The sequence below is a fragment of the Bos indicus x Bos taurus genome, chromosome 15 (assembly GCF_003369695.1).
Source record: "Bos indicus x Bos taurus breed Angus x Brahman F1 hybrid chromosome 15, Bos_hybrid_MaternalHap_v2.0, whole genome shotgun sequence".
Classification (NCBI taxonomy): domain Eukaryota; kingdom Metazoa; phylum Chordata; class Mammalia; order Artiodactyla; family Bovidae; genus Bos; species Bos indicus x Bos taurus.
The window spans coordinates 65,626,584-65,639,611 of NC_040090.1; the positions used below are offsets into that span (position 1 = coordinate 65,626,584).

The 13,028-nt window shown below is 38.5% G+C and overlaps 1 protein-coding gene across 1 annotated transcript in view; it reads right to left on the reverse strand.

Annotated features, from left to right (window-relative positions):
• Positions 1-2,073: 2,073 nt before the first annotated feature.
• The window catches only part of DDX10 (DEAD-box helicase 10), a 318,321-nt gene continuing 307,366 nt past the window's right edge, over positions 2,074-13,028 (reverse strand). Inside the window, exon 18 of the mRNA XM_027563817.1 lies at positions 2,074-2,840. Within this exon, the coding sequence (XP_027419618.1) occupies positions 2,663-2,840 (178 nt within the window). The 3' untranslated portion in view covers positions 2,074-2,662. The remainder of the gene's footprint in view (positions 2,841-13,028) is intronic.

Sequence of the window (13,028 nt, forward strand, 5' to 3'; positions counted from 1 at the left end):
ACATATTTATTTGTTACCTGAGATTTCAATCAGTGCTATTCTGATGTTTTAAGCAGTTTTCAAAATTCAGCTAACTAAAATTCCCTCAGTGTATAAATTCAGTTCAGTTGCTCAGTCGTGTCCGACTCTTTGCGACCCCATGAATCGCAGCACGTCAGGCCTCCCTGTCCATCAACAACTCCTGGAGTTCACTCAAACTCATATCCATCAAGTCGGTGATGCCATCCAGCCATCTCATCCTCTGTCGTCCCCTTCTCCTCCTGCTCCCAATCCCTCCCAGCATCAGAGTCTTTTCCAATGAGTCAACTCTTCGCATGAGGTGGCCAAAGTACTGGAGTTTCAGCTTTAGCCTCATTCCTTCCAAGGAACACCCAGGGCTGATCTCCTTTAGTGCTGCGGCACGAGTGGAATGCCTCACCGGCTCCCGGCACTTTAGAATGGACTGGTTGGATCTCCTTGCAGTCCAAGGGACTCTCAAGAGTGTATAAATTAGTCAGAATCTAATCAGGTCTAGGGACAGAATATAACTCAAACTAGTTTATGACCCAAAGGCCCAGCAATATATTTACTTAATGTGTGTACATAAAAATTACTTACTTGGATTAGAAAAAACAAAATCTAAAACTGCATAGAGTGAATTCAATGGTAAACCCTTAGTTTATATACTTCTGCATCTTTCTGTCTTCTGAAAATATTCAAGAGATCCTGCACCAGAAACCTTAATTTCAAAATCTTTCCAGGTTGTTATACCCCAAATTCCTTTCCCATCTGTTTTCTTCATTATAGTCATTCTTGCCCATTATAGCCATTTCATCCAGTTCTCGTTTCCTCCATTCTATATCCTTCTGACCAGAGCTAATACACTACTACACACTTTTAAAACTTCTGTTGATTTTTTACTGCCCATTCATTAATAAACTGGGCTTCCCTGGTGGCTCAAACGGCAACGCATCTATCTATCTGCAATGCGGGAGACCTGGGTTTGATCCCTGGAGAAGGAAATGGCAACCCACTCCAGTTCTCTTGCCTGGGAAATCCCATGGACGGAGGACCCTGGTAGGTTACAGTCCACGGAGTCGCAAACAGTCAGACACGACTGAGTGACTTCAGTTTACTGAACCCATTATAAGGCATTGTAAGTGCTGTGTTTGGCTCTGTGCATACAGAGGAGAGATAAAACAGTCCTGCTCTCAAGAAACTTGTCATATAACAGAGGGAACAGGCCTATAAGCAAATGTCTGCAACATTACATAATAAAGCACTGCAACAGGCCTAAGAAACATGCTCAGATCAGTGCTATGAAGAGAATGCTGATAATGGGGAAGGTTGACAGGAAGCACAATGACTAGTTAGGAGATCACTGCAGAAATGTGAACAGGTCACGATGAGAATCTGAACTCTGCCTGAAAGTAGAAGCTGTAAAGATGGAGAAGAAACAATGGCGGTATGAGAGTCATTATGAAGAAGAATTAACCATGAACCAGCAAAGTGAAGGGTGGGGAAAGGGAGAAGCTGAGGAGTCATCAAGTTTCTCATTTCGATGTCTGAAGGATGTTAGTATCACTCATGAGGATGTCAAGTACAAAGGCAGGAGAAACCTTTAAGATACAAATATGGACTTAGGCTGAGATGGAAGTGTTTGTGGATATTCCCTTTCTTGAATTCATGAATCATTTGCACCAGTAACCAAAAACTATTTTTGTGTATGGAGTGGAAAGTAGGAAAGAGAGAAGACAAGGAGAAGGTGATACATCTATGAACAGATCAGTGGTGTCGTGCCAAGGCACAGATTCCTTTCCCTGTGAAGAGTTTGCCAGTCATTTGTAACCAAAAGAGAATCTGTCTTGTTCTACTCATAATCACGAGCTGGCTCTGGGCTGGGATCTGTGGAGCATCCTCAACAAGGCACTTGTAGAGGACCTAAAGCATACGAGGTGCTCACTAGCAGATCTGGTTTTAGATAACAAAGTCTTCAGATTCAGGACTTCTATTTATAAATGACTACCCAGTCTGCAAGTGTAAGTTAAAAGATGTCTTTAGGAAGGCTAATTTAAGAATATGCAAAATTCACTGTTTCAGGAATTGGCCAAGTATTTTAATCTTAAAAGCCTTCCCTTGAGAATCTCTCATATTTCTGGATACAATGAAAACAGTAATATTTTATAGGAAATATGTTTATTATTGATCATGGCAATTCAAAAATATTTGTTTTTTTCTCAGGGTTGGTCCGTCATACTCTTTAGAAATATTAAATATATCAAAATTGTGAGCAATTTTGTTTAATATCACAGAGAAACTTCTGTATGGTAAGCAAGACAGGAACCGCTAACAATGAAACAAGGTCTTCAGAACTTGCCAGTAAAACACAGAAAGCATTTCCAATGATAGATGTAGGAACCCATGGATAGAATCTAACAGAGCACATGCTGGAAAACAGGATCAGCAAATTTTATAATCCACTGTTACTGTGAGTTTCCTCTGGGATGCTTCAAGCACGGCCTGTGAAAGGGGCTTAGAGATGTGATCACTCCTGTCTGAAGAATGGGTCCTCTGGACATGGGACTCATGTTACTTAAGTGCCCCAAACCTACTGTTTTTTTCAACTTCTTGTCCACATAATCATGACCAGAGATTTAAAGGAGAAGACAAGAGCAGGAACAATTTAGCTTTGACTTTTGAGCAGATGTAACACCAGCTCTTCGTCCTCAGCTAAAGACAGGCCTGTATCCAAAGGTTCTAAGGTTTCCCACTTGGTTTTCTTTCGGTCACGACTTGCTGGTCCCGCGTCTTCTACTTCACTGTTGTTCCTTTTCCTCATTGTCTGCTTCTTCTTGATATCACTGGTGGAAACAAATCCAATGATTTCCGTTATAAATAACTACATTATTATGAAATTAGACGTTAAAAATAGGACAAAATTACCAATAACAGATACTTGACAAAGTGGTATTATTATTCAAGAAGGAAAGAAGCTATAATAACATCAGGCTATCTGTGTCATAAATAAGTCCCTTCTCATTCATTAACAGATGTGGGCAAAGGGCTATCATATACCAGGCACTGGGCAGGGTACATTGTACACACGGTCTCATCTAATCCTCACAATAATTCTAGGAGCTCTGGATACAGCATCCACAATTTGAGGACACCAACTGGCCCAGAGTCTGGCTCCAGACTGGCTCCAATCTGTGCTTGTTCTGCCATATCAAACCATCTCTATCTAAAGTTAGTTTATCCTTTAGGTAATATCTGTTGCATCAATTTGTGATACATGGATCATGAATAAAATAGAACAAGAAATGTTAAGTTAAAAATTACTTAAGACAAAAAGTAATTCTGCCCCATTTAAATCTGTATCTAAGATTCACAAATGGTCTTAAGAAAACATAAACATTACTGTGGTATTCTGCACACACTTGACACACAGACCATAAAAATATAACTAATTTCTGAAGGTAGAAAAAACCACTTGACACAAGAAAAACTGAAGAAAAAATAAAATATCCTCAAGGCATTCTGAAAACCATTATCCATCATCATGTTCAAAGATGACCAAATTATTGGCCACAAGTTTAAAACAAAATTTAAAAATCCACCTGGTAGTTATGCCAGTAGCAGCTGTTTATTAAGGGCTTACCAATGGTCTGGCATTGCGCTACATGCTTTACATAGACTACAACATTTATCTTCATGAAAATCCTTGGTGTGGGGAGCACTGGCCTCATTCTACAATGAGGTTAAGAGAGGTTAAATGACTGAACCCATATTATGCACATGATCTTCAAACTTACATCTGAATGACTCTAAATTCAAAAGCCAGATGATGGAAACCAAAATATATTCCAAGCATAAGATGCATTCCAAAAGACAACAAACTGCTCCAGTTTCAAACAACTCTATTATACCTTAAGAAGATAGCTGGGATATCAAGTGAATGTGCCTAATCAATATATCCAGTTCTGACCAGCTTGAAGGAAATCTGTAAATAATTTTCCCATGCACCTCCCACAAATGCCCAATACTCTGACTCAGCAGCCATTCTCTCTCACCATTGGAGGAAAGATACACTGACAACACTATGAGGTTATTTAAAGCCACAAATAACCATATTTTAAAAGGGTGGGTACCTACAGAGATGAACATGAAAGAGTTCCTTATAATGAGAATCCAGCCAGTAAAGAAAAGAAAGCTCTTCTTAGCAGAAAGAGGACTTTAAGAAAAAGTACTGAGTCCTGATCTTCTTGAGTATGGCCAGTTTGGTACCAATTCCACTGGACTAGAGTACCATGATTTATTTGGAACAAGTTAATACTGATTTTGCTCTGCCTATACCTCAAGTGCATCTCAGAGCAGCCTAATTAGTGGGTTTTACTTATGCATCCTTTGTTAATGTGCTCCTCACATTATATTCTGTACAGGAAACAGCTGGTTCAGAAAATTAAAAAAAAAAAAATTTGGAAAATTTATGTAGATGGAAAATATTTTCAGAATTAGCAACTTTGCTGCTTTGTGGACCAGTTAAAATTTTAAAAAGATATTTTATACTACTTTCCATAGCAAGTAAGTTGCAATTGGTATGAAAAATTAATTATTAAATAATAATTTAGATATTCTATAGGCAAGTTACCCATGTGGATGATACTAATGGCAGAAAGTGAAGAGGAACTAAACAGTCTCTTGATGAGGGTGAAGGAAGAGAGTGAAAGGCTTAAAACTAAACATTAAAAAAACTAAGATGGTATCTGGCCCCATTACTTCATGGCAAATAGAGGGGAAAAGGTGGAGGTAGGGACATATTTCCTCTTCTTGGGTTCTAAAATCACTAAGGATGATGCCTGCAGTCATGAAATCAGAAGACAACTGCTTCTTGGCAGGAAAGCTATGACACCTAGATAGTGTGTTGAAAAGCAGAGATATTACTCTGATGACAAAGGTCCATATAGTCAAGCCATGGTCTTCCCAGTGGTCACATACAGTTTTGAGAGCTGGACCAGGAAGAAGGCAGAGCGCCAAAGAATTGATGCCTTTAAAACTGTGGTGCTGGAGAAGAGTCCCTTGGATAGCAAGGAGATCAAACCAGTCAATCTTAAGGGAAGTCAACCCTGAATGCTCAAGCTGAAGCTCCAATATTTTGGTCATCTGATATGAACAGCTGACTCACTAGAAAAGTCCCTGATACTGGAAAAGATTGAGGGCAGAAGGAGAAGAGGGAGTCAGAGGAGGACATGGCTGGATGGCATCACTGATGCAAGGTACATGAATTTGGGCAAACTTTGGGAGTGGTAAGAGACAGGGAGGCCTGGCATGCTGCGTCTATGGGGTCACGAAAAGTTGAACATGACTGGGTGACTGAACAACAACAACAACTTACCCCAAAGGGGGATAATGTTATGAACCTAGAAAACATTTCCCCAAAAGAGAATAATGCAATAAATCTGAAAATATTAGTCAAAACATGGTCATAATTTGGTATCTTCAGAAAAGGACTCTTCTAAACAGTGCAGTACTAGAGGGTGATGTCAGCAACATGGCTAAATGGGATATCCTTACTCATGTTCCCATCCAACAACAACAATCTGGCATCCATCCATGGACAAAAGTGCCTTTGCGGATACTGCAGGATCTAGCACTATACACCAAAAGACCCTAGAGGAGTCTCAACCAATCACGTGTGGGTAAGAGGCATAAGGACCTCAATCTCAGCTGTGAACCCTGCAGTGGACCACAAACCACAGTTCTAGGCCTTCTTGGCTGTGGAATAACTTGTTGGCCGTCTGAGACAATCAGCCACAGACAAGTGAGATTTTATTTAAGTCTGGGTCTCCTGTGGAGAAGTTTCAGCATACCAATGGAGCAAAAAAATGAGAGTTTGGACACATTGGAGAGGGTAAATGAAACACCTTGATTTTATTCACACCAATCCTCCCCAAAGGTGGCATAGTTCAGGGCCAAGAGAGATCTTGGCCTGTGATTTTTCCCATGAAGGTAAGTGAGAGCACGTGAGTGAGTGCTTGACCTCCCCAACTGTGTGAAACTTCTTTCCCATTTCTCTCTCACCCTATCCAGAGAACTAAATCATGAGCTCCACAGGGTGGTGGGAAGACAGGCTAGGTAGATAGGACTCTCAGAGGGAGTTAAAAGGACATGAATCCTACCACCTACATCTTGAATTCCACCCAGATGCCTGCCCATGAAGTGCTGGAGATGCCTTGCAAGTAGATCTCTCCAACTGGCCCATGGGCACCCCCAGAGCTCCATGGGCCTCACCCAACCTCACCCCTGTCCTGCCTGTGTCCAGCTCCCTGCAAGTGCTCCTGAGGCTAGTGGTGAGAGTGAGCTTTGGCAGATAGCTAATGAGCATGAACCAAATCTGTGGGTCAGGGATAGGCCACAAACTTCAGCTTTAGGATCACCCATGGGAAAACAAAAGGGAAGCTATCAGTATTCAACCTCGTGCATTGCAGGATCAAGAGAAGGGACACAAGCTTAATAATTCTGCCTTAAAAGAGAGCAAGAAGCACAGAGCAGGCATATGTGAGGAAAGCCTGAGAAAGCCTCAGAATCCCTAGAAAGGCTGACAGAGGTATTTCTCTCCTGAAGGCAGTTAGTAAAGACTGGAGGAGACGACTGCTATTGCAAATGTGAGGACAGCAACACAAAACTTGAAACGTGAAAAATTAAGGAAACACGACACCACCAAAAGGATCAAAATAATCTTCTAAGAAACAATCGCAAAGAGATAAAGTTCTACGATTTGCTGGATAAAGAATTCAAAATAGCTGTTTTAAGGAAGCTCAATGCAGATACATCAAAAGTATTGAAAAGAAAAAAGTTGCCAACCAAAAATACAGACATTCTTCAGAATTTGTGGGAAATTAGTTTCAGAACTCTCCTCCCTTCCCCTCTCAGGTTACCAAAATCTGCATATACTCAAGTACTTATATAAAATGGTGTAGGATTTATTGGCATATAAACTACTCACATCTTCCCATATGCTTTAAATCATTCCTACACTACTTTTAACACTCAATACAATGTAAATGCTATTTAAATGTTGCTGGTGCATGGCAAACTTAAGTTTTGGAACTTTCTGGAATCTTTCTCCTTATGTACTTTTGATTCACACTTGGTTGAATGTGGAACCCATAGATACAAAAAACTAACTGTACTCCAACTGGTAAAACTGTCCTTCAGAAATGAAGGCAAGATAAAGTCTATCCCAGACAAATAAAAGCTGAAGGAATCCATCACCACTAGACCTGTCATATTTAAAAAAAAAAAAAAAGATGAAAGAAGTTCAAGTTAAATCAGAGAACATTAATTAGTACATGAAAATATCCAACACACCAGTAAACATACTATTGCAATATGGTGGTGTGTTTAACATGCATCTTTCATATATTGGTTAAAGGACAAGAATATTAAGAATTACTATAGCTATGTACTGGTTAATAAATACACAAGATAAAAGGTGATATATAACTGTGACATCAAAAGCATAAAAAGAGGGGATAAATGGGTAGAAATACTTGATATGATTGAAATAGGCTATTATTAGTGTGAAACAGACTGTTATATCTATATGATGACTTATGTAAGCTTCATAGGAACCACAAAGCAAAAATCTATGGCACATTCACAAAAGATAAAGAGAAGGGAATCAAAGCATACCACTACAAGAAATCATCAATTTACAAATAATGTAGCAAGAGAGAGGAAAAAAAGAACAAGAGAACAACAAAACAGCCAGAAAACAATACAATGGCATTAGTAATTCCTTACATATCAATCTTATTCAAAATGTAAATGGACTAAATTCTCCAATGAAAAGGCATAGAGTGTGTGGATGGACAACACCCAACTATATGCGCAAAGAGTCGACAGGACTGAGCGACTTCACTTTGACATGCTGCTTACGAGAAACTCAATTCAGCTTTAAGAACATATACTCTCAAGATGAAACGCTGGAAAAAGATATTCCTAGAAACCAAAAGGGAACTGATGTACTAAACTTTCATCAGATTGAATATACTTTAAGCTAAAAATGGTAACAAGAGACAAACAAGATCATTATGCAATGACAAAGAGATCAAATCATTAAGAGGATATAACAATAATAAATACACATACACCAAACATTGGAGGACCACAATGTATCAAATACTAATAGATGTGAAGACAGAAATAGACAACAATACAGCAAGTGAAGGGAACTTCAGTATACCACTTTCAACAACGGCTAGATCATCCAGACAAAAAATTAAAAGGGACACGCTGGATTAGAACTACACTTTAGATCAAAGGGATTTAATAGACAGATAAAGGACATTCTGCCTAACAGCAGCAGAATACACATTTTTCTCAAGCATGCTCAGAACATTCTTGAAGATAGATAAGCCACAAAACAAATCTAAGTAATTTAAGGAGACTGAAATCATATCAAATATTTTTACCAACCACAATGGTATGAAACTAGAAATTATAAGAAAACTGAAAAATTCACAATATGTGGAAATTAAACAACACTGTCCTGAACAACCAATTGGTCAAAGAAGAAAGCAGGCAAATCAAAAAATACCCCAGAAAGCAACAAAATATACTTTCTTCTGAAGTGCACACAGAACACAGAACGTTCTCTCGGACAGACCACATCTTGGGTCACAAATGAAGCCTCAGTAAATTTAAGAAAATTGAAATCATATCAAATATCTTTTCCAACCACAACACTATGAGATTACAAATCAATTACAGGAAAAAAATATTGTAAAAAACACAAACATGTGGAGGCTAAACAATATGTTATTAAATATCACTGGATCACAGAAGAAATCAATGAGGAAATAAAAAATAACTAGAGACAAATAACAATGAAAATAGGACAATCCAAAATGTATGGCATGCAGAAAAAGCAGTTGTCAGAGGGAGGTTTATAGCAATACAGCCTTATCTGAAGAAACAGCAAAAGTCTCAAATAAACAACCTAACCTCACACCTAAAGCAACTAGAGAAAGAAGAACAAACAAAACCCAAAGTCAGTAGAGGGAAAGAAATCATAAAGATCAGAGGAGAAACAGAGACGAAGAAAACAATAGCAAAGATTAATGAAACAACTGAGTGACTAACACTTCTCACTTCAAATGAAACTATAATCTGGTTCTTTGAGAAGAAAAAGAAAATGGATTAATCTTTATTCAGATTCATCAAGGAAAAAAGGGAGAGGACTCAAATCAATAAAATTAGAAATGAAAGATAAGTTACAAGGGACACCACAGAAATACAAAGGATTGTAAGAGATGACCACAAGCAACTATTAGCCAGTAGAACGGACAACCTAAAAGAAATGGACAAATTCTTAGAAAGGTACAACCTTCCAGGACTGAACTAGGAAGAAATTAAAACATGACCAGACCAGTCACAAGTACTGAAACTGAAACTGTAATTAAAAATCTTTCAACAAACTAACTCCTGGACCACATGTCTTCACAGGCAAATTCTATTTAACATCTACCTTCCTGAAACTCTTACACAAAATTGTAGAGGGAAAAACACTCCCAAGCTCATTCTATGAAGCCATCATCACCCTGATATTAAAACCTGACAAAGATATCACAAAAAAAGAAAATTACAGGCCAGTATGACTGATGAGGGATTCCCTGGTGGCTCAGTTGGTAAAGAATCTGCCTACAATGTGGGAGACCTGGGTTTGATCCCTGGGTTGGGAAGATACCCTGGAGAAGGGAACGGCTACCCACTCTAGTATTCTGGCCTAGAGAATTCCATGGACTGTCCATGGGGTTGCACAGAGTCGGACATGACTGAGCAACTTTCACGTCATTTCACTTCATGACTAATGAACAAAGATGCAAAAATCCCCAAGAAAATACTGCTAAGTCGCTTCAGTCGTGTCTGACTCTGTGCGACCCCAAAGACGGCAGCCCACCAGGCTCCCCTGTCCCTGGGATTCTCCAGGCAAGAATACTGGAGTGGGTTGCCATTTCCTTCTCCAGTGCATAAAAGTGAAAAGTGAAAGTGAAGTTGCTCAGTCGTGTCCGACTCTTAGCGACCCCATGGACTGTAGCCCAACAGGCTCCTCCATCCCTGGGATTTTCCAGGCGAGAGTACTGGAGTGGGGTGCCATTGCCTTCTCCACGAGAAAATACTAGCACACTGAATCCAACAACCCATTAAAAGGATCATATGCCATGATCAAGTGGGATCTATCACAGGGATGCAAGGATTTCCCAAGGTCCACAAATCAATCAGTGTGACACACCGTATCAACAAACTAAAAGGTAAAAACCATATCATCTCAATATATGCAGGAAATTGACAAAATTTGACAAAATTCAACACGCATTGATTAAAAAAACAAACAAAAAAATCAATGCTCCAGAAATTGGCCATAGAGGGAACCTACCTCAACATAATGAAAGCCATATATGACAAACCCACAGTAAATATCATTCTCAAAGGTTAAAAATGGAAAGCATTTCCTCTAAGATCAGGAACAAGACAAGGATGTCTACTCTTGGCAATATTTTTCAACATAGATTTAGAAGTTCTAGCCACAGCAATCAGAGAAGAAAGTGAAATAAAAGAAATCCAAATTGGAAAAGAAGTAATACTGTCACTGTTTGCAGATGAGATACCACCACACAGAGAAAATCCTAAAGATGTCACCAGAAAACCACTAGAGTTCATCAGTGAATTTTGTGAAGCTTAAGGATACAAAGTTAATACAAAGTCATCTCCATATGCTAACAATGAAAGATCAGAAATAGAAATCAAGGAAATTATCCCATTATCATTGCATCAGAAAGAATAAAATACTGAGGAATAAACGTACCTAAGGAAGCAAAGGACATATTCAGAAAATTAAAAGATGCTGATGAAAGAAATCAAAGATTACACAGACTGAGGAATATGGCATTCTTCCCATAATTACTACAAAAAAATCTTATAATTTATATGGAAACACAAAAGATCCCGAATAGCCAAAACAATCTTAAGAAAGAAAAATGGAGTTGGAAGAATCAGGCTCCATGGCTTTACACTATACTACATGGCTGCAGTAACCAAGACAGTAGGGTACTAGTATAAACACAGAAATGGAGATCAATGACACAGGATAGAAAGCCCAGAGATAAACCCAGGCACTTATGGGCACCTAATAATCTGTGACAAAGGAGACAAGAATATGCAATGGAGAAAAGACAGCCTCTTCAATAAGTGGTGCTGGGAAAACTGGACAGCCATATGCAAAAGAACGAAATTAGAACACCATCTAACACCATACACAAAAATAAATTCAAAATGGATTAAAGAGCTGAATATAAGGTCAGAACTATAAAATTCTTAGAGGAAAACAGGAAAAACACTCTTTGATATAAACTACAGCAAGATCTTTTTTGACCCATCTCCTAGAGTAACGATAATAAAAACAAAAATAAACAAATGGGACTTAATTAAAATTAGAAGCTTTGGTACAGCAAAGGAAACCATAAACAAGATGAAAAGACAACTCTCAGAATGGAAGAAAATATTTGCAAATGAAGCACTGGACAAAGAATCAATCTCCAAAATATACAAACAGCTCATGGAGCTCAATTAAAAATTTTTTTTTAAATGGATGCAAGATTTAAACAGACATCTCTCCAAAAAAGACATTCAGATGGCCAAAAGGCACAGGAAACAATGTTCAACATCACTAATTATCAGAGAAAGGCAAATCAAGATTACAAGGAGCTATCACCTTACACCAGTCAGAACGGTCATTATCAAAACAAATCTACCAACAGTACATGCTGGAGACGGGTGGAGAGAAGGGAGCCCTCCCGCACTACCGGTGGCAATGTAAACTGATACAGCCACTGTGGAGAACAGTATGGAGGGTCCTTAAAAAACTAACAACAAAACTACCATATGACCCAGCAAGGCCACTACTGGGCATATACCCTGAGAAAACTATAATTCAAAACGATGCACCCCAATGCTCACTGCAGCATTATTTTCAATAGCCAGGACATGGAAGCCACTTAAATGTCCAACAGCAGATGAAGGAAGATGTGGCACATATGAACAACAGAACATTATTCTGTCATAAAAAGGAAAGAAACTCGGTCATTTGTAGAGAGTAGATGGACCTAGAGCATGTCATACAGAGTGAAGTAAGTCAGAAAGAGAAAAACAAGTATCATATATTAACATATATATGTGGTATCTAGAAACATGGTACAGATAAACCTAGCTCCAGGGCAAGAATACAGATGCAGACCTAGGGAACAGACGTGTGGACACAGTGGAGGAAGGGGATGGAGGGACAAATTGGGAGATTAGGACTGACACATGAACACTACCATTTGTAAAACAGATAGCTAGTGGGAACCTGCTATAAAGTACAGGGGACCAAAGGCTGTAAGGAGGCTCACAGTATGAAATGAAAACTGGGTAGTGGCTGCAAAACAGGGCTGGGAATCTGAGGCTGAACTCTGCATTTCATTTTTATGTTAGTATTTCTGTGGGAGTTAGAGTGCCAAACTCTCCATATTCTTCAAATGTATTATGTTAAGTGTCAAGAAGGACCATATTACTGTTCAATATTAAGAGTACAACATACTAGGTTGATAAAATATGCCTTAAAAAGCAAAAGGATGGCTCAGAGCATTAAAAGCCCCACTATTTCTGTAAAACTATAAAAGCAAAAGAATCAGAGCTACTTATCTTTTAATACTCTAATTAACAGATTCAATGAGCAATGTGATTTACTGCTATGTAAGTCAGGTATATGACTTAAAGAACCTATCAAACAACAACACATACACACACACAAATATCATGCTGTAATATGTAATCTGAATCAACAATAACAGAGTTTTACTTCAATGACTTTTTAGTGAAAATGTTAACACAAAAGCTTGTCATGATACCCACAGGGAGCATCTGAGCCAATCTATTCATTGCTAATAATTAAGAAAAAAAAATTTAACATTGGGATGTGAATTCTATTTTAACATTTTAATAAACATATT